Source organism: Peromyscus californicus, unplaced genomic scaffold (assembly GCF_007827085.1).
Source record: "Peromyscus californicus insignis strain IS unplaced genomic scaffold, ASM782708v3 Scaffold_16__1_contigs__length_79575227, whole genome shotgun sequence".
Lineage (NCBI taxonomy): Eukaryota > Metazoa > Chordata > Mammalia > Rodentia > Cricetidae > Peromyscus > Peromyscus californicus.
The window spans coordinates 2945182-2968704 of NW_026294458.1; the positions used below are offsets into that span (position 1 = coordinate 2945182).

The 23523-nt window shown below is 39.7% G+C and overlaps 1 protein-coding gene across 4 annotated transcripts in view; it reads right to left on the reverse strand.

Moving 5' to 3' along the window:
- LOC128111728 (sperm-associated antigen 6) overlaps window positions 1–23523 on the reverse strand; it is a 157703-nt gene that overhangs the window by 18535 nt on the left and 115645 nt on the right. For 3 of the 4 annotated variants that reach the window (XM_052739982.1, XM_052739984.1, XM_052739981.1), the window contains one exon: window positions 1251–1367. The exons of the other annotated variant lie outside the window; for it this stretch is intronic. In XM_052739982.1, the coding sequence (XP_052595942.1) occupies window positions 1251–1367 (117 nt within the window). The remainder of the gene's footprint in view (window positions 1–1250; window positions 1368–23523) is intronic. 4 annotated transcript variants of the gene reach the window in all.

A 23523-nucleotide genomic window follows, 5' to 3' on the forward strand; every position in this document is an offset into this window, starting at 1 on the left:
ACTAAGGCTTTGGAGGGTCCAACTTTGGCAAAGAGTTGGAATATAGCTGGGGGTACAGTTCAGTGGTAGAGCATATGTCTACATATGTAAAACCTTAGGTACCATGGCAAGTACAAAACAATAACTTCTAATCACACACAGAGCCACTGTGGCTGGTGATTGACATGGGCTCTTTTTCTGTGTCAGATGTGTAGAGCACAGTCTCAGCAGTTCTCAGGAGCCAAACACCATATCTGACCAACTATGTCCATCATATGGTCCTTCTTTATCAGCTGGCGTCCAGCTTAACGTTTCTATTTACTGTCGTTAACTTACACTGAACATGCAATCATCCAAGAAATATGACAGTCACATTAAATTTTTCATAAATTTTTGATATGCAGGGCTAAAGAGACAGCCCAGGAGTTAAGAACCCCGGTTCATGAAGAAGACCTGAGTTCGACTCCCAGAGCCCACATGATGGTCACTCCAGGTCCATGTAAGCTGTGCCCTCTTCTGACCTCAGGCAGTAGGCAAGTACATGGTGCACAGACATACATGTGAGCAAACACTCACATACAGAAAATAAATTTAAATAGAAACATTTTACAACAAGTGAGTATGACCAAATGACTGACCGAATCTGCAGTAAAGTGCATAGAGTTTCTGAAAAGTATTCAGGGGCTCAAATTCTTCTTTTTCTTCTTCTTTTTTTTTTTAATAAAAGTCTTTGCTGTGCTCCTAGATGTCTGAGATTTAAAGACACCGGTAAAGATGAAAAGATACTTACCAATGCAGAATAGCAGTGGGGGGAGGTTGCCTCATATCATCACCATCATCATCATCATTATTACTGTGTGTGAATATGTACAGGCCATGGCACACGTGGAGGTCAGAGAACAATTTTTTCAAGTTCTATCCTTCTACCATGGGTTCAGGGATCCAATTCAGGCTATCAGGTTTGTATGTCAAGTACTTCGGCTTACTGAGCCATCTTGCTAGCCCATCATGATGTTTTATGTGCTGATATATTAGGTACTTCCTGAGTATAATTTTAAACAACAGTGTGGAGGCTATATGGGAAATGTGGAGAAGGAGGAAGCGTCATAGTTCTCTGTGAGTTTTAACCTATGTGTCTGTGTAAATACACAGTGGTAGAAGCTGAGGATTAGATAGTGAAGCCCACACTCCATCTTACAGAAGAAAACAGCAAAGCAACAAGTCAGCAGACGGCTGCTCTTTTCTCCCTTCCTTGCAGGTGTATTTCTTACCTTACTGAACTGCCCAACAACGTGTTTCAGGATATTGGGAGGTGCATCGTACAGGAACGGCTCGAGGGCTGGGAGGTAGGTGCATTTTTGAAGGATATTCTTTATGGCTTTTTTACTCTATTGAAATACAAAGTAAAATGCATATAAAATCTTAACAAATCATAGCTTATACTCCTATTGAAAATGAAACCAGTTTACTGATCTAACCTACAGTTGTTACATTTTTTAAAATAGTTGTTTAAAAAAACTATTTTGACTGGTTTTATGATAGAATACCTTGACAGTTATCTTCATGCTGAACCTTAAAACAAAGTGAAATTGTTAAGTTCTTAAAATATCTATGAGGAAATTAAAATTATAAAGTATAACATTATATGCTATAATTTATCATACATTACATAATTATATAGACAATGCACTATAGTGTATAAAGTTTGTAGATATGAAACAGGTAACTAAAATATCCTATTTTTTCAAATCAATAAATATGATCATTATACATTATACATCTACACATATACATTATAGTGTATATCTATTACACAGTGTCATTTCAGATGTATATGCATTCAGAAGTACTTATTGTGAGCATTTACAGAGATGCAGTCATGTCACAGGTAGACATTTCCTCCTCAAGTAGAAGCAAAACACAATTTATTGACCTCCCGGCACCAGGGACTGCATCCCCCACCGCAGAACAACAGGTACTGCCTGTGCTCATGCTACCTTCTCTTCAGCATGGTTCCTTCTTTCAAAGTGGACCGTGTGGTGCTGCCCCCTGACGAGCATGTGACTGACTGAAGAGCCTGCTGTGACTGTAGCATGCCACGCTAGTTCTGAGGCTTCTGGCTTGGTCTCTTTGTTTCTCTTCCATTCTGGAAGGCTTCAGCTTCCCAGCTGTCATTGCTGTTCTCCTGAGAACTGCACATCTTGTGCTGCTGTGCAGCTGTGTGCTCTGCTGCTCACATGTCCTTTCTCTGAGGCCTTCTAATTTTTTTTACTGGATGTTTAGTAAATGCCCTTGAAATGAAGGACCATTTCACACTGCAACTTTTGTAAGTGGATTCTGAAAAACTTTCATCATATGTGTGGTAACTGTAAACGATCTCTTGAATTTTAGACATTTCTTTAGACACCCAAACTAAGCAGGATTATATAGCCTTTTATCTTTTGACACATTTTGGCCTCAAATATTATTTCATATATTAAATAAGATGTAAGAAATTCAATCCAATCTTTCCCCCACAAGTTTTGTAACCTTAAAATAAACTCTCATTTTTCAACAATATTACTATATTATTGTAGTGGTTTGGATGAGAAATGTTCCCCAAAGACTCCAGCATTTGAATATATGTTTCCTATATGTAATAATAATAGTGGTGTTATTTGGGGAGGCTTAGAAGGTGTGGCCCTTGCTAGAACAATGTGGCTCAGAGCTTGCGGAAGTGATCAAGCAATGACTAGTGAAACCCACACCCAAGGCTGCCTGGATGGCCAGGACCTGGAAGCTGGATGGTTCTACCTTAGGTAGAACATGACTGTCAAAGTTAATGAAATGATTCCTAATGCTATTCGGTTATACTCATAGATCTGTGCCTAGCCCAGTTGTCATCAGAGAGGCTTCCTCCAGCAGCTCATATGAGCAGATGAAGAGATCCATAGTCAAACATTCCACAGAGTTCAGGGAAACCCACAGAAAGGGGGAAGGAGGATTGTAGGGGCCAGAGAGGTTGAGGACCCCAGGAGAACAGGGCCCAGAGAACCAACTAATCAACAGGGCTCATAGGGGCTCACAGAGACTGAAGCAGCCATCACATGGGTCTACGCTAAGTCCTTTGCGTATAGGTTGTTGTTTAGCTTGGGGTGTTTCTGGGACTCCTAACAGGGAGAAGGGATGTTTCTGACTCTTTTGCCTGGTCATGGGACACTTTTCCTCATACTTGGTTGCCCCATCCAGCCTTGATATGTGCCTAGTTTTATTGCATCTTGTTATACTATGGTCGGTTGATAACACTGGGAGGCCTGCTCTTCTCTGAAGGGAAATGGAGGCAGTGGATCTGGGGGAGAGGGGAGGTGGAGGGAGAACATGAAAGAGGGGAGGAGGGGAGACTGCAGTCAGGATGTGCTGTATGAGAGAAGAATAAAAAGAAAAAAAGAAAGAAGGTGTGGCCTTACTGTGGGAAGCACAGTACAGGTGGTGGGTAAGGTGGGATTTTTATAGATTCACCCACTCCCCGTTCTCCTTCTCCCTTTCATGCCTCCCTGCCATGATGGACTCTCATCCCTCTGGAACTGTAAGCCAGAATATACTTTCCTTCTACAAGTTGACTTGGTCATAGTGTTTTATCATAGTAACAGAAAATTTACTGATCCAACTATGCCTTTATGAACCATCTTAAGGAATGGTGATCTTAGCAGCCCAATAATTTTAACTTATTGTTGTCAGTGACAAAGCCAAACAGCTGTGATGCCACAGATCACACCAGATGTACCACACAGGCAGACCTACTCTCTTGTGATCCCAGGCTGATGGATTACTTCAGATTATTACTTCATAAAAGGGTCTAGTTGCCCCAGAAATTATTCAACTTTATTATCCTTTATCTGAGAGAAACATGATCATTTGGATACATTCTTCTAGATAAAAAAATTTCATGGTAAACAATCAGCTCTATTATCAAACAGGGAAAAAGTAGGTAATAAAGTAACATCTATTTCTTCTTTGTGTGTATGAGTGTCAGTGTGTGTGTGTGTGTGTGTGTGTGTGTGTGTGTAAGTTTGTGTGTGAGAATGTGTGTGAGAGTATGTGTGAATGTATGAGTATGGGTGAAGGTGTGTATGCAAATGTATGTGAGAGTGTATATATGAATGTGTGTGAATGTGTGAGTGTGTGTGAAGGTATGTGTATGTGTGGTATAGGCATTGGGGGCCATAAGTTCATGTTCCATTGTCTTACTCTGCTGTTCCCCCCCCTTTTTTCTAACAATCTCAGATACATATGTGCAAGGTTGCACACTGGCTACTCTTACCTCTCACCTCTCTATCACCCTGTCCATCCTTCACACTTCCCACAAATCTCTTTCAGTTCATGTCTAATCATTTTGTTTTGTGATCAATTAACATTAACCAGGGCTGTCTGTGTGACCATGAGTTTGGAGTTATCCCTTGGAGCCTTGAGGCTCAACAGAGGGTATACAGGAGAGTGAGTCCTTTCCTCCCAGGATCTATCAATAACCAATAGTTCAGAGGTAAAGATTAGGGAACCTTGAGCCCCTCTTGCTTTCTAGACTGATTGTTTATAAGTCATGTCTTGTATAGGTCCAGTACAGGTAGCTACAGTTGCGGTGAGTCAATGATTACAATAGCTTTGTGAGTCTAGGGAATTTGAGAAAGAGTCTCTCAGTCACCAGTTGGCTAGACTGGCTGGCCAGCAGGATTGGATCTTCCTGTTTCTGCCTTCCAGCACTAGGAGTGTGACGGCCCAATATGCAGCTTCCACACAGGTGCTGGGGACCTGAACCTCATGCTTGTACAGCAAGAGCTATGCCTCTGAGGTATCTCTCCAGCCCACATATAGCTATTTCTGAGGTCAAGATGTTTAATAATTTTGCTAATTTATATATCATAAATCCACTCATAATAAGAGCACAATTCAATGACTGTTAGTATTTAGAAACTAGTGCAACCATATCCAAAATCTAATTTTAGGACACTTTCATCATCCCCAAAGGAACCTCCTGCTTATTTGCAGTCCCTACTCTCACTTGCCTCTCCCTATCTCTAGGCATCTATTAATCTACTTTCTGTCTCTATAAAAATGTCTTTTCTGGGTAATTCATATGAATTAAAACATACTATAGGTGTGAATTTTCACCAGGAATCCTTTACCAAGCTCTATATGACATTGTTTCTTTTGCACTGTACATTAGAATCCAACATATGTGTTTATCACATTTTGTTCTTCCAGTTGATGGAAGAACAACTGTTTCCATTTTTGCTACTATGAATACTACTGCTATCAAAATATATATAAAGTTTTGGTGTAGAAAGATATTTTAATTTGTCCAGTGTGGTAGTTTGAGTGTAATTGGTCCTGATAAGTTCATAGAGATTGGCACTATTAGGAGGTGTGGCTTCGTTGGAGTGGGTATGGCCTTATCAGAGGAAGTGTGTCACTGTGGGGGTGAGCTTTGAAGTTTCCTATGCTCAAGATACCACCCAGTGTCTCAGACCATTTCCTGTTGCCTTCAAGATTTAGGACTCTCAGCTACTTCTCCAGCACCATGTCTGCCTGCATGCCACCATGCTCCCCATGATGATAATGTGCTAAATCTCTGAAACTGTAACCAAGCTACCCCAATCAAATGTTTTCTTTTATAAGAGTTGCTGTGATCATGGTATCTCTTCACAGCAATAGAGAACCTAACTGAGACATCTGTGTAGATTCTTGGAGTGGGGTTATTGGGTGACTTCTCCAGTGACCAATTACACTGAATGTCATTGCATATACTAACTAGATATCTGCCTATCCTTGGTGAAACGACCCATCATGTTTTGACCTATAGTTTGACTTAATAGACTGTTAAGAGTCCCTTTCATATTTTGAATACAAACCCTTTCTTGAATATATAACCTGTAGATATGTGCCTTTCAGGAGAGCCTGGAGCAGTGTACTCCAAGTTCTAAAATAACTGACTGCCAACATAAACTACTCTGCCCAGCAAAACTATCTGCCATGGTTGAAGGAGAAAGACATTTTTCTGTGATCCAAACAGTCTAAAAGAATTCTTGTCCAGCAATCAACTCTAAACAGAATACTAGAAGCAACATTTCAGATGGAAGAGACAGAAGCACAGCCAGGGGGCTGCAGAAGGAAAATGGGTGACAGTTCCTGACATGAAAAGTACAACTAAAACAAAGACAACAAATATCAACAAAGTGACTGCCATCAAAGCATGCTTTTCAATAGTGACTTTAAATGTTAATGGCCACAATTGTGCAATCAAAACACACCAGTTGGCTGAATGGATTAAAAGGAAAATCCATTTATCTGTTGACATTTAGGTTGATTCTATTTCCAGACTATTGTGAAGAGGGCTGAGCAATTATCTGTGAGATGTCAAATGTGATACATATACATAATGGAATATTATCTTATTCCAGGAAAGTACAAACAGTCCGTGGCAGCAGAGGAGGAGAGTTGAGAGAGGAATAGCAGGGTAAAGGTGATATGAAAGGGAAAATGGATAAACAGGGATGGGAGTCTTCAAATGGGGAAAAGGGAGGGAGGTCAGTAAGAGGGTGAGGGACCAGGGACCAATAAAACCAAGGTTGTTTGATAAAGCCACAAAGAATCATAATAATTTATATTTACCTAAAATTATACACAAGGTATGTACACACACACACACACACACACACACACACACACACACACACACACACACATCTTAAAGGAAGTTAAGCCAGCTGGGCAGACAATGCTTTCCACAAGAACCATAGACTAAAAAAAAACCCTAGTACCACACACAAGAACCTTCCTTCCAAATGGTTGGTCAGGGTAGTGTAAGTGACTCCAAAACAATATAGACTATTGATGTAGGCTTTGATTGCCTCACAGGAGTTGAGAGTGAGCCCCAGCTGAAGACACTTAGAACATAGGACCCTGGTGGTTCATAAGACCTGAACAGAAATTCTGAAAAGAAGAAATAAAATAGCTAAGGAATATTTGTTTTGAAACCTGCTCATTATTCTTTTATAATTTAGGGAAATGCAAATCAAAACAACACTTAGATTTCATCTTACTCCAGTCAGAATGGCAAAGATAAAAACAATAACAACAACAACAACAACAAATCCCAGAATGGACATGGTGAAAAGAGAACCTTCATTCACTATTGGTGAGGTTGAAAACTTGGTGCAGCCACTCTGGTAATCAGTGTGGAGAACTCTCAAAAAGCTAAAGATAAATCTACCATATGACCCAACTAAACTATTTCTTGGCATATGCCCAAAGGGTTCACTATCCTACTTCACAGATACGTGCTCAGTCATATTCCTTGCCTCTATATTCACAACAACTAGGAAATGGAAACAATCTAAATATTATTCAACTGACAAATGAGTAATGAAAATGTGGTACACATACAAAATGAAATGCTATTCAGATGTAAAGAAAAACTAAAACTTAGGGTAAAGGGATGGAACTAAAAAAATAGTATTTTTATTAATATAATTATTGAGTAAAGTACCTAAACCTAGAAAGATGAACACTGAATGTTCTCTTTCATCTGTGGCTCCTCCCTCAAAATTTTTAGAGGTCTGTGTGTAAGTACAAAAAACAGAAAGGTAAAATTGTACCATATGGGGGACTATAAGGAGCACTAGAGAAGGGACTAACAGGACACAAATGATATAAAGGAGGAAATAGATGAGATTTAATTGGAGAGGGGAGAGGAAATTAAATGCTAAGGAAGGCAGGGGAGAGAAAAATAACACTAAGGATGTTTGAAAAAGCCAGAGGAATTATTTTTTACCTAATATTGTACATAGTACATAAATTTTTAATGAAGTTGTGCCACTTGGGCTGAAAATGGTTCCCTAAAAGCCATAGACTATCTAATAAAAACCACAGGACCAGATATGAACATTAGAATCCCCTTTCAATTTGTTGGTCAGGAGAGTCAAGAGACTCTGAAAACAATATAGGCTATTACTGCTGCCCTTGGTTGCCTCCCAGATATTGAACATAAAGCACTATCACTGAAGACACAATATTTCAATCACAGCACTTGGAGGACTGGAAATTAATCTGACCTGAAACCCTCCTCCATGAAATATATTCTTTCATTATTTCCTCCTCCATGATCTATTAGTTCTTCCATTATTTCACAATACTAAGAGTTACTCTACAAGCTGCCAATGCAGGGAAGGAACCAATAGTCTTTCCCAGCTGTGATGCCTAGGAACCACAAAAATGTCAGTATGATAAAATATCTCTGATATTTTAGGGCAATAGTGGCCCTAATATCTTCACAGTAACCAATGGCTGTCTAATTGGACTTAAGGCCAGCTCAATAAGAGGAAAATTGTGCATGGTTCTGGGAACCTAGCCAACTACCCAGGGCTAATAAGTTACAGATCTTAGAAAAGAAGATATTACCACCATATATTTATGCAAATCAATGTTTGCTACATGCTATTTTTGTGGAATATTAATTAAAGATATGTTGAATTCTTTTATGTTGTGGAATGTTTAATGATGCAAAGATGTGTTGCATTCTTTTATGTTGCACTTGTATAACTCTGAGAAGCTGTGTTACTTTGCCTGTCTAACACACCTGATTATCCTAATAAAGAGCTAAATGGAAAATAGCAAGGCAGGAGAAAGGATAGGTGTGGCTAGAAGGCAGAGAGAATAAATAGGAGGAGAAATCTGGGAAGAGAAGATCAGGGAGTGGAAGGAGAAGAAGAAGAGGACTCCAGGGACCAGCCACACATCCACACAGCAAGCCACAGAGTGAAAAATAAAGAAAGGTATATAGAAAGGTAAAAGTCCATAGGCAGAAGATAGATATAATAAGTTAAGAAATGCTAGCTAAACAAATTAAATGGAGAGAAACTCAAAGTGATTTTACTAAAATCAGGAACAAGACAGGCTTTCCACCCTTCCCAATCTATTCAATATAGTACTTGAAGTTCTAACTAGAGCAATAAGACAACAAAAGGAGATCAAGGGGATACAAATTGAAAAGGAAGAAGTCAAAAATTTGCTATTTGCAGATAATATGATAGTATACATAAGTGACCAAAAATTCTACCTGGGAACTCCTACAACTGATTTTTTTTAAAAAGCCTTCAGTAATGTGACAGGACACAAGATTAACTGAAGAAAGTCAGTAGCCCTCCTACATACAAATAATAAATGGGCCAAGAAAGAAATCAGAGAAATATCACCCTTCAAAATAGCCACAAATAATATAAAATACCTTGGGGTAATGCTAACCAAGCAAGTAAAAAACCTATATGACAAGAACTTTAAGTCCTTGAAAAAAGAAATTGAAGAAGATATAAGAAAATGGAAAGATCTACCATGCTCATAGATAGGTAGAACCAACATAGTAAAAATGGCAATCTTACCAAAAGCAATCTACAGATTCAATGCAATCCCCATCAAAATCCCAACACAATCATCCACAGACCTTAAAAGAACAATACTGAACTTCATATGGAAAAACAAAAAACCTAGGATAGCTGAAGCAATCCTTTACAATAAAGCAACTTCTAGAGGCATCATCATCCCTGGCTTCAAGCTCTACTAAAAGATATAGTAAAAACAACTTGGTATTGGCATAAAAACCGACATGTGGACCAATGAAATCGAATTGAAGACCCTGACATTAATCTACGGACTTATGGACATCTAATTTTTGACAAAGAAGCCAAAACTGTACAATAAAAAAAGAAAGCATCTTCAACAAATTGTGCTGGCATAACTGGATGTCAACATGTAGAAGATTACAAATAGAACTATATCTATGCTATGCATGAAACTCAACTCCAAGTGAATCAAAGATCTCAACATAAATCCAGCTACACTGATCCTGATAGAAGATAAATCCAGCTACACTGATCCTGATAGAAGAGAAAATAGGAAGTAGCCTTGAATGTATTGGTACCAGATACCACTTCCTAAATATAACACCAGGAGCATAGACACTGAGAACAACAATTAATAAATGGGACCTCCTGAAACTGAGAAGCTTCAGTAAGGCAAAGGACATGGTAAATAAGACAAAACAGAAGCCTAGGGATTGAACAGGTGAAAGAAAAAGTCCAAGATTTGAAAACTGAAATAGAGACAATAAAGAAGACACAAACTGAGGGAATGATGGAAAATAGAAAATCTGAGTAAATGAACAAGGACTACAGATGCAAGAATAACAATGCAAGAGATGGAAGAGAGAATCTCTGGCATTGAAGATATGCTAGAGGAAATAGATTTGTCGGTCAAAGAAAACACTAAAGCCAACAAAATCATAACATAAAATGTCCAGGAAAATTGGGACACCATGAAAAGACCAAACATAAGAATAATAGGGGTAGAAGAAGGAGAAGGCACAGAAAATATATTCAACAAAGTCATAGAAGAAAACTTTCCCAACCTAAAGAAGGAAATGCCTATGGAGATACAAGAAGCTTACAGAACACCAAATAGACTGGATGCAAAAAAAAAGTCTCCTCACCACATAATAATGAACCACTAAACAATACAGAATAAAGAAAAATATTAAAAGCTGCAAAGGAAAAAGGCAAAGTAACATATAAAGGCAGACCCATCATGATAACACCTGACTTCTCAATGGAGACTCTCAAAACCATAAGGTCCTGGACAAATATCATGCAGACACTAAGGGACCATGGATGCCAACCCAGATTATTATACCCAGCAAAACTCTCAATCACCAAAGCCTGAGTAAACAAAATATTCCTTGATTAAACCAGATTTAAACAATACCTATCTACAAATCCAGCCCTACAGAAAGCACTAAAAGGAAAAATCCAACCTAAGGAAGTTAGACACACCCATGAAAACACAGGCAATAGATAATCCCACACCAAAAAATACCAAAGAAGGAAAACACACAACACTATCACCAAAAATATAACAGGAATTAACAATCACTGGTCATTACTATCTCTTAATATCAATGGTCTCAATTTGCCTATAAAAAGACACAGGCTAAAAGAATGGGTATGAAAACAGGATCCAAGCTTCTGCTGCATACAAGAAACACACCTCAACTTCAAACACAGACACTATCTCAGAATAAAAGGCAGGAAAAAGACTTTACACTCAAATGGACATAAGAAGCAAGCTGCTGTATCAATCCTAATACCTAATAAAATAGACTTCAAACTAAAATCAAAAGAAAATGGGAGGGACATTACATATTTATCAAAGGAAAAAATCCACCAAGATGAAGTCTCAATTCTGAACATTTATGTCCAAGTACAAGGGCACCCACATTTGTAAAAGAAACATTACTAAAGCTTAAATCACACATCAAACCCCATACACTAGTAGTGGGATACTTGAACACCCCACTCTCACCAATGGACAGGTCTGCCAGACAGAAACTTAAACAGAGAAATAAGGGAACAAACAGAAATTATGACTCAAATGGACTTAATAGATATCTACAGAACATTCCACCCTAATACAAAACAATATACCTTCTCAGCACCCCATAGAACCTTCTCTAAAATCAACCACATGCTTGGTAACAAAGCAAATCTCAATAGATATAAAAAAATTGGAATAACATCCTGTATTTTATCAGACCCCCATGGCTTAAAATTAGATTTCAACAACAACAAAAACAAAAATCTCATGGAAACTGAATAATGCCCAACTGAATCACCCATGCGTCAAGGAAGACATAAAGAAAGAAATTAAAGACTTCCTAGAATTCAATGAAAATGAATGTACAACATACCCAAATGTGTGGGACACTATGAAAGCAGTGCTAAGAGGAAAATTCATAGCACTAAATGCCCACATAAAGAAGATGGAGAAATCTCACAAGAGTGACTTAACAGTGCACCTGAAAGCTCTAGAACAAATGGAAGCAAACTCACCCAGGAGGAATAGACACCAGGAAATAATCAAATTGAGGGCTGAAATCAATAAAATAGAAACAAAGAGAACAATACAAAGAATCAATGAAACAAAGAGTTGGTTCTTTGAGAAAATCAGCAAGATAGACAAGCCCTTATCCAGATTAACCAAAAGGCAGAGAGAGAACATCCAAACTAACAAAAGCAGAAGTGAAAAGAGAGACATAACAACAGAAAATAAGGAAATCCAGGGAATCATCATGTCATACTTCAAAAACCTGTACTTCCCAAAATTGGAAAACATGAAAGAAATGGACAATTTTCTGGATAGGTAACACATACCAAAGTTGAATCAAGACCAGAAAAGCTATTTAAATGGATCAATAACCCCTAAGAAAATAGAAACAGTCATTAAAAGTCTCTCAAACAAAAAAAACCTAGGATCAGATGGTTTCAGCACAGAATTCTACCAGATTTTCAAAGAAAGGCTAATACCAATACTCTTTAAATTGTTCCACACAATAGAAACAGAAGGAACATTGCCAAACTCTTTTTATGAGGCTACAGTTACCCTGATACCCAAATCACACAAAGATGCAACAATGAAAGAGAATTACAGATCAAGCTCCATCATGAACATTGATGTAAAAATACTCAATAAAATATTGGCAAACCAAATCCAAGAACACATCAAAAAAGTCATCCACCATGACCAAGTAGGCTTCATCCCAGGGATGCAAGAATGGTTCAAGATACAAAAAAATCTGTCAGTGTAATAATACACCATATAAACAAACTGAAAGAAAAAAAAGCACATGATCATCTCATTGGATGCTGAAAAAGCCTTTCAAAAAATCCAATACCCCTTCATGATAAAGGTCCTAGAGATCAGGAATACAAGGAACATACCTAAACATAATAAAGGCAATTTACAGCAAGCTGACAGCCAACATCAAATTAAATGGAGAGAAACACAAAGCATTTCCACTAAAATCAGGAACAAGACAAGGCTGTCCACTCTCCTCATATTTATTCAATATAGTACTTGAAGTTCTAGCTGGAGCAATAAGACAGCAAAATGAGATCAAGGGGATACAAATTGGAAAGGAAGAACTCAAACATTTCCTATTTGCAAATGGTATAATAGTATAAATAAGTGACCCCAAAAATTCTACCAGGGAACTCCTACAGCTGATAAACTCCTTCAGTAATGTTGCAGGATACAAGATTAACTAAAAAAAATCAGTACTCTGTAGCAGGAATCTTAGAAGGTCTTATTAATAAAATCAAACCTGAGACCAGTTATTGGGTGAACAATGGAAGGTCAGAGAGATAGAACAAGCCACAGCTAACCTCACCTGGCCAACTTCTCAGCTGATCTTGTTTCCTCAGACTGGAAGCCTCTGTGTCCTCATATCCGAATGGCTCTCAGCTGAACTGTGCTGCTCAAAACCTAAAAGCTTAACCAGCCAAATGCTTCTAGTTTCTGGTCTTCACGTCTTATATATCTTTCTGCTTTCTACCACCACTCCCTGGGATTAAAGGCTCGCTTTCTGGGATTAAAGGTGTGAGTCACCATACTTGGTTGTATCCTTGAACACATGGATTTCTGCCTCTGGAATACTAGGATTAAAGGCGTGTGCTACCACTGCCTATCCTATGTTTAATATTGTGGCTACTCTGCCTCTGACCCCAGATAAGTTTATTAGGGTATACAATATTTTGGGGAACAGTAGTCCTCCTATACAGAAATGATAAACAGGCTGAGAAAGAAACCACAAAAACATCACCCTTTACAATAGCCACAAATAATATAAAATACCTTGGGGTAACTCCAACTAAGCAAGTGAAGGACCTGTGTGACAAGAACTTCAAGTCTCTGAAGAAAGAAATTGAAGAAGATATCAGAAAACGGGAATGCTCATAGATAGGTAGGATTAGCATAGTGAAAATGGTAATCTTAGCAAAAGCAAATCTACAGATTCAATGCAATCCCCATCAAAATTCCAACACAATTCTTCACAGACTTGGAAATAACAATACTCAACTTCATATGGAAAAAAATACAAGATAGCTAAAAGAATTAATAAAGCAACATCTGAGGCATCACCATCCCTGATCACACTCTACTATAGAGCTACAGTGTAGCAGGGTCCTTGCTGTTGTTCCCTTTGGGAGCGGGGGCCAAGTAGGCGCAGAGTCAAACCACACAGACTCCAGAATGTCCAAACAACAAGCTCAGTTTATTTAGGAAGAGGCAAGCCTTATATAGCCTCCACCCCACCCTTGGGGGGAGGTCTGATGAATATGCATCAGCTGGTGTGACATGGCTGCCTCTCATTGGTCCAGGTCATCTCCAGATCATGTTTCAGCTGCTGTTGCTAAGACCATCAGGCAGACCCAGGCTGGCTCTCAGAAAGTATCTTTTTTACTTGTTTGGGCCTTCTGGCCCTCAAGCCCATTAGGGATGAGTCATCCCACACAACAGTAATAAAAAACAGCTTGGTACTGGCATAAATACTGACATGTGGGCCAATGGAATCAAATTGAAGACCCTGACATTAATCCACACACCTATGAACACCTGATTTTTGACAAAGAAGCCAAAACTCTACAATGGAAAAAGAAAGCATCTTCAACAAATGGTGCAGGCATAACTAGATGTCAACATGTAGAAGATTGCAAATAGATCCATATCTGTCACCATGCACAAAACTCAAGTCCAAGTAGATCAAGGACCTCAATATAAAACCAGTTACTGAATTGATAAAAAAAGAAAGTAGGAAATAGTCTTGAACGCTTTGGCACAAGAGACCACTTCCTAAATATTACACCAGTATCACAGACACTGAGAGCAACAATTAATAAATGGGACCTCCTAAAACTGAGAAGCTTTTGTAGGGCAAAGGCCATGGTCAATAAGACAAAATGATAGCCTACAGAGTGAGAAAAGATTTTCACCAACCCCACATCTGACAGAGGGCTGATCTCCAAAATATATAAAGAACTCAAAAAATTAGACAACAAAATACTGAACAATCCAATTAAAAAATGGCCTACGGATCTAAACAGAGAATTCTTAACAGAAGAATCTCAAATGGCTGAAAGACATTTAAGGAATTGCTCAACACCCTTAGTCATCAGGGAAATGCAAATCAAAACAACTCTGAGATGCCATCTTATACCTGTCAGAATGGCTATGATCAAAAACACTGATGACAGTTTATGTTAGAGAGTATGTGAAGCAGGGGGAGCACTCCTCCACTGTTGGTGGGAGTGCAAACTTGTATAGCCACTCTGGAAATCAGTATGGCAGCTTCTCAGAAAATTTGGAATAAATCTCCCTCAAGACCCAGCTATACCACTCTTGGGCATATACCCAAGGAATACTCAATCATACCACCAGGACACATACTCAACTATGTTCATAGCAGCTTTATTCATAGTAGCCAGAACCTGGAAACAACATAGATGCCCCTCAACCAAAGAATGGATAAAGAAAATATTTGCACATATACACAATGGAATACTACTCAGCAATAAATAACAATAATACCATGAAATTTGAAGGCAAATGGATGCAACTAGAGAATATCATCCTGAGTGAGATAACCCAGACTCAGAAGGACAAGCATGGTATGTACTCACTCATAGGTGGATGCTAGATGCAAAGAAAATAATACCCAGACTGCAACCCACAGCTCCAGAGAAGCTAGGTAACGAGTAGGACCCTGAGAGGGATGCATAGATTGGCCAGAGAAGGAGAAATAGATGAAATCTACATGAGTGAACTGGGGCTGGGGTGGGGTAATGGAGGGCAAGGGATGGGGGGATGAGAACATATGGGAATGGGAGGTTTGAGCTTGAACAGGGACAGAGTAGAAGAGCAAGGAAAGAGATACCATGATAAATTAAGACATCATGGAATTAGGAAGAAACAGGGTGCTAGGGAAGTTCCCAGGAATCCACAAGGATAACCCCACCTTAGACTACTAGCAATAGTTGAGAGGGTGCCTGAACTGGTCTACTCCGGTAATCAGATTAGTGAATGCCCTAACTGTCATCATAGAGCCTTCATCCAGTAACTGATGGAAGCAGATGCATTGATCCACTGCCAGGAGCCAGGCTGAGCTCCAGGAGTCCAATCAATGAGAGAAAGAGGAGAGATTCTATGAGCAAGGGACATTGAGATCATGATGGGAAAACGTACAGAGATGGCCAGTCAAACTAATGGAAACTCATTAACTATGGACCAATAGCTGTAGAGCCCCCATGGGACTGGACTAGGCCCTGTGGATACACAAGACAGTTTGCTTGAACTAGTTAGGGAGCCCCCAGACAGTGGGAATGGGATCCATCCCTGGTGCATGAGCAGGCTTTTTGGAGCCCAGTGCCTCTGGTAGGACACTTTGGGCAGCCTTGGTGCAGGGGATAGGGACTTGGACCTGCCTCAACTGAATGTACTAGGTAGGCTCTGCTGACTCCCAATGGGAGACCTTGCCTTGGAAAGGTGAGAATGGGGAGTGTATTGGGGGGAAAGGCTGGGGTTCAGGAGGTAGGAGGAGAGGGGGATCTGTGGTTGGTACATAAAATGAATAGATAATTTCTTAATAATAAAAATTTTAAAAAACAAGTTAGATTCACCTCACAGAGGTCAAAAGAACTCCAGATAAGTTAGTTTTCCTCACCTGTCTATTCCTGAGGATGGTATTTTTCTCTCTCCTGGTCTCCCCTTCCCAATTACTAATACCATTGGCCTAAAAGTTCCAAATAAGTTCATACATTTTAACTCTTGTCTCTAGTCTATATTTGTTTCAGTTGGCTTCCATTTGGCTGACTGACACATTGAGGCGTCAGCTACTAACTTCAATCCATGAGACATGAGACATGAGACATGGACTTAGTGAAAGCTGATATGGACCAAGCCAGCTGATATGAATGCTCCTTGTTTCAAGCTGGATCAAATTAAATGCTTCTGATTAATACCCCTTTGCCTAAATTCCCTCCTTACCTTTGACTGGCCTTTCAGCCTCCCTGGGCGCTGACTATCTGCGCCCCCATTTCAGCTTGAAGCAGTTATGGAAGAGAATACATTGTCCTGTGCTCCCTGCTCCCAAAACAGGCTAAAAGGCTAAGTTAAAGGTAAACCCCTTGGCATGGGGGACAAAATGGCTACCTAATGCCCATTGATATACCAGGAAACTAGACCCCAAATTGTCAATTGATAGATTTATTGACTAAAATGGTTCTGCAATGAAATAAGACACTTGACCTTCTTTATGCAGAACCAAAGAGGTATTATATGACCTTAAAAATTATTATTTCTGTATAAATCATTCAGGATTATAATCTGGCTGTACTCAAAAGATCAGATCAAAACTACAGAGCATTAAAAATGGTAATAGATGCAGATATCACTGCCAATGGCTTTAAAAATGTCTCTCCTACTAAAGGTTTTTTCAGGCTTAAGAATGTAAGCCACCTTGTCCTTGCTAATTTTGTTAAGCTGTAATTAATTGGGAAAACTATATGTCCAGATTTGATTCATATATTCTCTCAAAATTAAGCCTAAATAACATTTGATTTTGTTTCCCCAACCTCATCATGATGTAGACAGCCACATTGCTGGCAGTCATCTTTTACTGAGGTTTATTAAGGTAATATATATATATATATATATGTGTGTGTGTGTGTGTGTGTGTGTGTGTGTGTGTGTGTGTGTGTGTGTGTGTATTTAGTCCTAACAAGCTCTCTGTTCATTTTATCTCCTTCTAGAGTAAGGAAACAACAAGCCTCAAATATCTTAGATTGGTATGAAATTTATCTGTTCAGATTAACAAAAGCTAACTTAGAGATTTACACCTATGTTTTTGCCAAGTGTTCAACACCAAGCTTCTAGAGAATTTAAATAAATTTGTTTGACATATGTTTGACAAATAAGATATTTGATAAAGAAAGTATATATCCTATGATAGAGTTTTGAGTCCCCTGAGGGGGTCCATTTCTCAGACGGTCCTTTTCTCAGAGTTGGGCCACACCCCAACATATAAGCCCCTTTTCTCCTGTTCCCATTCAGCCCTGGGATCTTTCCCCTGTCACTCTTCTTTGCCTTCTCAGGAGACAGTAAGTCCTAGTCTTATGAAAGCTGCTATCATATTGGAGACTTAGGGAATACTAGTTGATAGTCAATCGTTCATACCTAATGAACAGACAGTCCTTAAATGCTCAGAGATCTGCAGAATATGGCATTTAAAAAGTTTAATTAAAAAAGCTTTTCATGATAGAGAGACATGCTGGCTCCTGGCAGCACCTTTATTTCCTCCAAAGAAGATGGCAGGGAACAGAGGAACCTCCACCCGGAACTTGCTCCAGAGTGGCAGCACCAACCACTGAGATGGGCACAGAAGGACCTTGACTGCTGCCAGGGCCTTCTTTAGACCATGGACAACAGGACTCTGGGAGCCTGTTGCCTCATTTTTGCCTAGACAAGGTAGGCTGGTCTCTCGCATAAGTTCCTACCCCACAACTGTTAGATCTTCTGAGGCCTGGCAGCTGAAGATTGATGTTGTTGCCCTGAGACCTCTGCCCCCAAGGACCATGGAGGACCCTGGGGTGGCTGGTATGTAGCCAGCAGTTAGTCTCTGTCACTTTCAATTGCTAACTCAGGTAAAATTTATCCTTCTCAGATCTCTGATGCCATTTGACAACCAGGCTTTGCTTCAGCTGCCTTCTCAGTTCTCTATGTAAAATTTACAGGCCTCATTCTCTTAGGGCTAATACTGCTCCCAGTATCTCCTGGTGAATTAGATAAAAAGAAACAGCTTTAAGGTTTGTTTATATGAAGACAGGAAAGCTGTCTCACTTCTGTTCACTTTCTTATCTTTCTCAGACCTGATGATGTTTGCCAGTTTAACAGCTCTCTCCCAGAACTCCAAGGTTTCTGTGGACTTTATTGATCCCAGCTTTTACAGACAGGCTAGCATTGGAGTGGGCGGGGAATCCTCCCTCCTCCTCCTTCACTCACCCAACCACTTCTATTTAGTAAATTCTTCTGGTTATAGATATAAAGATACATTTCATTAGGCTGAAACCAGGCCCTAAAAAAGTCCGTACCTTTTAACCAAAGCCTTTTGCTATGATGCAAATCTGTTCCGGTTGTTTTACACACTGACAGGTCCCTGCACAGGTCCACCCCTCCTGCCAGACTTGTGCCAAGACCAACGCTCAGGGGCTCTTCAGATACACCTCCAGCCCCTGCACCAGTTCTGAGAATAGCAATCATTAACCAAGGATGCCAACCCCGTGAATACTTACAGAGAAACAACAGATATGATGATTCCTGTGCTCCTGATTTGGCATGCCATTCCCCCAAACTCATGGAAAATCAAGCTGGTACCACTACTCCAGACTCAAGGGCATATCCGCTCTCATGTCTCTCTCATTCACCCTTGCCTCTTCTGTACAACCAGGGCACCTCTCCATTTCATTCTTTCTGGCAGTAATCACTTTTGCCATGGCTAGCCCTGATGGTCCATGATAATAATCTATTTTTCTCCTAATAACCTGCCTTCTCAGCTCTCTCAAGGAACATATGCCTGAGATCTCCATGATGACAGCTAATTGAATGCTTCTTCACTCATACTTCCCACCGTGTGTGATCCAAACTCCCAACTTCCCCCTCCCTACTTCATCCTAAAATCAGCAGGAAGCAGTCTCCAGTATTCAGCATCCTCATCCTCACACCACCACCACCCCCTGCTTGCTACCCATAACTCACTTTTTTATAATAATCAAAAGGAAGGAATGTCAGGACCTGCCCAGGGTCCTGACATCATCTTATGTAAGGTCCCCTTTTGAAGAAAACTCCTCGCCACGCCTTTCTCTCTGTTCCCATGAGTTGTGTACCTCCATGCTCTCTTTCTCTCTTTTTCTCTCTTTTCTCTGCCCCCCTTAATAATAAACTTTCCACATGGACACTGTGTCTGCATGCTGTAAATAATTTTCCACTACTCCACGCCATAGCCCACCACCATGTCTTCGTGGCATGTCTCCCTCATCCACCAGGGCCCCATGGCCCAAACCCGCCAAGGCCTCCCATGCACTGTACCATAACACTGGCATTTCCAACATCTTGGGGTCTCCAAGCAATCCAGGCTTCCACTTCACAGCTTCACACAATGGTCTCTCTAGGTCTCCATTCAAGGATACCCTTGACACATGCCTAGCCTCAATGACTTTCCTTGGTCATAGGGAAAGATTCCATAACCCCTTTCTTCTGTGCTTAAAGCCAGAGCCATATGGCCAAAGCTGTCAAGTTCTGCTGCTTACTGGGGCTTGAACATGGTCCCCTCATTCAATTACATCTTCACTGGTTTTCTGTTTTCTATAGTTTCCTTCACTGCCTAAGCTGGGATATCCTGGAGCTTGCCCTGTAGACCAGGCATGCCTCTAACTCAGGGATCCACCTGCTTCTGCCTCTGGAGTGCTGAGATTAAAGGCGTGCACCACCACACCCTGCTTTTGATTGTTAAATAAAGCGCTGATTGGCCAGTAGCCAGGCAGGAAGGATAGTGTAGGTGGGACAAGGAGAGAGGAGAATGCTGGGTGGAAGAAGACTGAGTGGGGATTCACAGCCAGCCACCACGAGACGCATAATGTAAGATACCAGTAAGCCACGTGGCAAGGTATAGATTTATAGAAATGGGTTAATTTAAGATATAAGAACAGATAGCAAGAAGCCTGCCATGGCCATACAGTTTATAAGTAATATAAGTCTTTATGTGTTTACTTGGGGGACACGAGTGGGAGGGATTTGTCCTGACAGCCGGCAGGTCAGGACACAGGAAAATTTCAGCTACTCTTAGCTCTGTTCCACTTCTTGGTGCTCATTTTCTCCTCAAATTGTACATTTTGTACTTTTACTTTCTCAGCTTGCTCCTAGGATCTCATTATAAATATGTATAAGAGTAACCAGTAACAACCACACAACAGAGTCCATACTAGGCTCTTTTGAGATTTCCTCTGCCAATGGAATAAATCCAAAACTCTTCACTTTAGCCTCAGGCAGATTCTTCAGACAAAAGCAAATAGAAGTCACATTCTTCACCAAAATATCACAAGAAAAATCTCTAGGCAAAATATTAAAATTCTTCTCCTCTGAAACATCTTGATCCAGGCCCCCACAGTTCATCAAATCACACTCAGCACCACTGTCTTCCATGTTCCTACTAGGATGGCCCATTAAGCAGAACTTAAAGCATTCAGCTGCTTTTCTAATCCAGAGTCCATTTCCTTCCAACAGAAGCATGGTCAGGCCTATGACAGCATACCCCAGTCTCTGGTACCAACTTCTATCTTAGTTAGGGTTTCCATTGCAGTGAACAGATACCATGACCACAGCAACTCTTATAAAGGAAAACATTTAATTGGGCTGCCTTACAATTCATAGATTTAGTCCATTAACATCATGGTGGGACATGGCAGCATTCAGGCAGACATGGTGCTGGAGAAGGAACTGGGAGTTCTTGATCCAAAGGCAACAGGAAGTAAACTAAAATAAGGATGGCTTAAGCATAGGAGAACTCAAAGCCTATTCCCACAGTGACATACTTTCTCCAACAGGGTCACGTCTATCTAAACAAGGCCACACCTCCTAATAGTGCACTTCCTATGAGTTTTAGGGGCAAATTACATTCAAACTACCACAGGCCTCTACAATGAAAACATTAAACCTCTAAAAAAGAGAGAAAGGCACCAGAAAATAGAAAGGCATTCCATGCACATGGATTAGTAGAATTGTTTTATTTATTGTTTGTTTGTTTGCTTGCTTGCTTGCTTGCTTGCTTCTTTTTTGAGACAGGGTTTCTCTGTGTAGCTTTGGAGCTTTTCCTGGAACTCACTCTGTAGCCCAGGCTGGCCTCAAACTCACAAAGATCTGCCTGCCTCTGCCTCCCGAGTGCTGGGATTAAAGGAATGTGCCACCACTGCCCGGCTGGATTGGTAGAATTAATGTGGTGAAAATGACCATTCTAGCAAGATCTATTTACAGATTCAATGCAATCCCAATCAAAATTATCCTATAATTCATAAAGAACAACAAAGACCACAGGTAGCCCAAGCAATCCTGAGAAAAAAAAACAAAAACAATCCTGGAGGGATTGCTACTACAGAACTTAAGATATCTTATAGAGACATAGTAATAAAAACATAAGGTTTAGGCACAAAAACAGACATGTAGACTGATGGAGCAAAATCGAAGAACCAAACATGAGCACACATGTGACATGTGAAAAAGATGCCAGAAATAATAAGCTGAAGAAGAAAAAACATCTTCACAAAAGGGTCATGGGAACTGGATGTCTACACAAAGAATAAAATTAGATACATATCTATTACCTTGCAAAAAAACTATCTCCAAATATGGGGCATTTACCTACCAACCTCACAGTTCCCCAGAGTTTTCTTGAGTGTGAGCAGCAGGAAATATTAGACGGAAGGATTTAGATTGTGGAAATAAACAGATAGAAAATAAAGGATAGCCTCAAGAGGGCCTGGAACCTATTCCAACGGGCCCGGACTGTCTCTGCCCCAGGGTATTTAAAGAGATGCCAAGGGGTGGAGCAAAAGACCTCCCTTCAGCACAGCCAAGTGCAAACACCTGCACTCAGGCCCATGGTCCTAATCATCCTCTGTATGTGGACCTGCTGGATAAAGCCACGAAGAACCTGAAAACGGGCTCCCACAGGTCCCCCTTTCTTAATATATAAAAAATAACTCATTATTAGAGTTCACAGCAATCTCCATAGCTGTTATACCTCCCAGTATGGGAGTAGAGGATGATAAAGATGGCATTTCTCTTTTGAATTAGGTCCAAGGTGACTACAGCAGTCTTTAGCTGCATCCAGCCCTTTCTAAACCAAAAACTCAATGTAATTGCAAACTTAAAGAATCTCTTATTTCATCATTACCAGTAACAAGTTAACAAATATTGCTATCCATAGTTACAATTCTTTCAATCTTACATCTCAAAGCAAACTCTTAACAGAACCATTTGAATTAACATATATGGTGCTATATGTAGTTAACAATTTTCTCAGTCTTACAATTTTAGCTCTTAATCATCTGAATCTTCTTGCTAACAGAACATAGGAAAAACTTTGATGTATTCACGTCAAACTTAAATATTTCCTTAACTTCACAAAACCAGGGTGCATTAATATCAATAGGTTTCTGCAAACACAATTCAATCTCATAACTCTTCCTTTTCTTTATAATTTTTTAAACAAAATCTCAAACCTAGCTAGAGGAACCCAAACTTATACAATTCCTACAAACCCATACTGAAAAGCAATATTTTCAGTCTAACAATTAACACTTTGAAAACTTTTAGCAAAACATCCAAAGCAGTTTCTTAATAAAACTCTTTACACTTTAAAAGTAGTCTTAGTATACCCATTTGCATTTCTTACTAACAAAACATGACTTTAATCAATTTTTAACAATTTTTAAATTAAACAATTTTTAAATTAAATAGACTAAGGAATATTAACTCCCCCTTTTCTTTATAATTTTTTAAGCAAAATCTCAAGCCTAGTTAGAAAACTCACACTTTTCTTTTTAAACAGTTCCATTTGTGACAAAACCAGTTCCATGA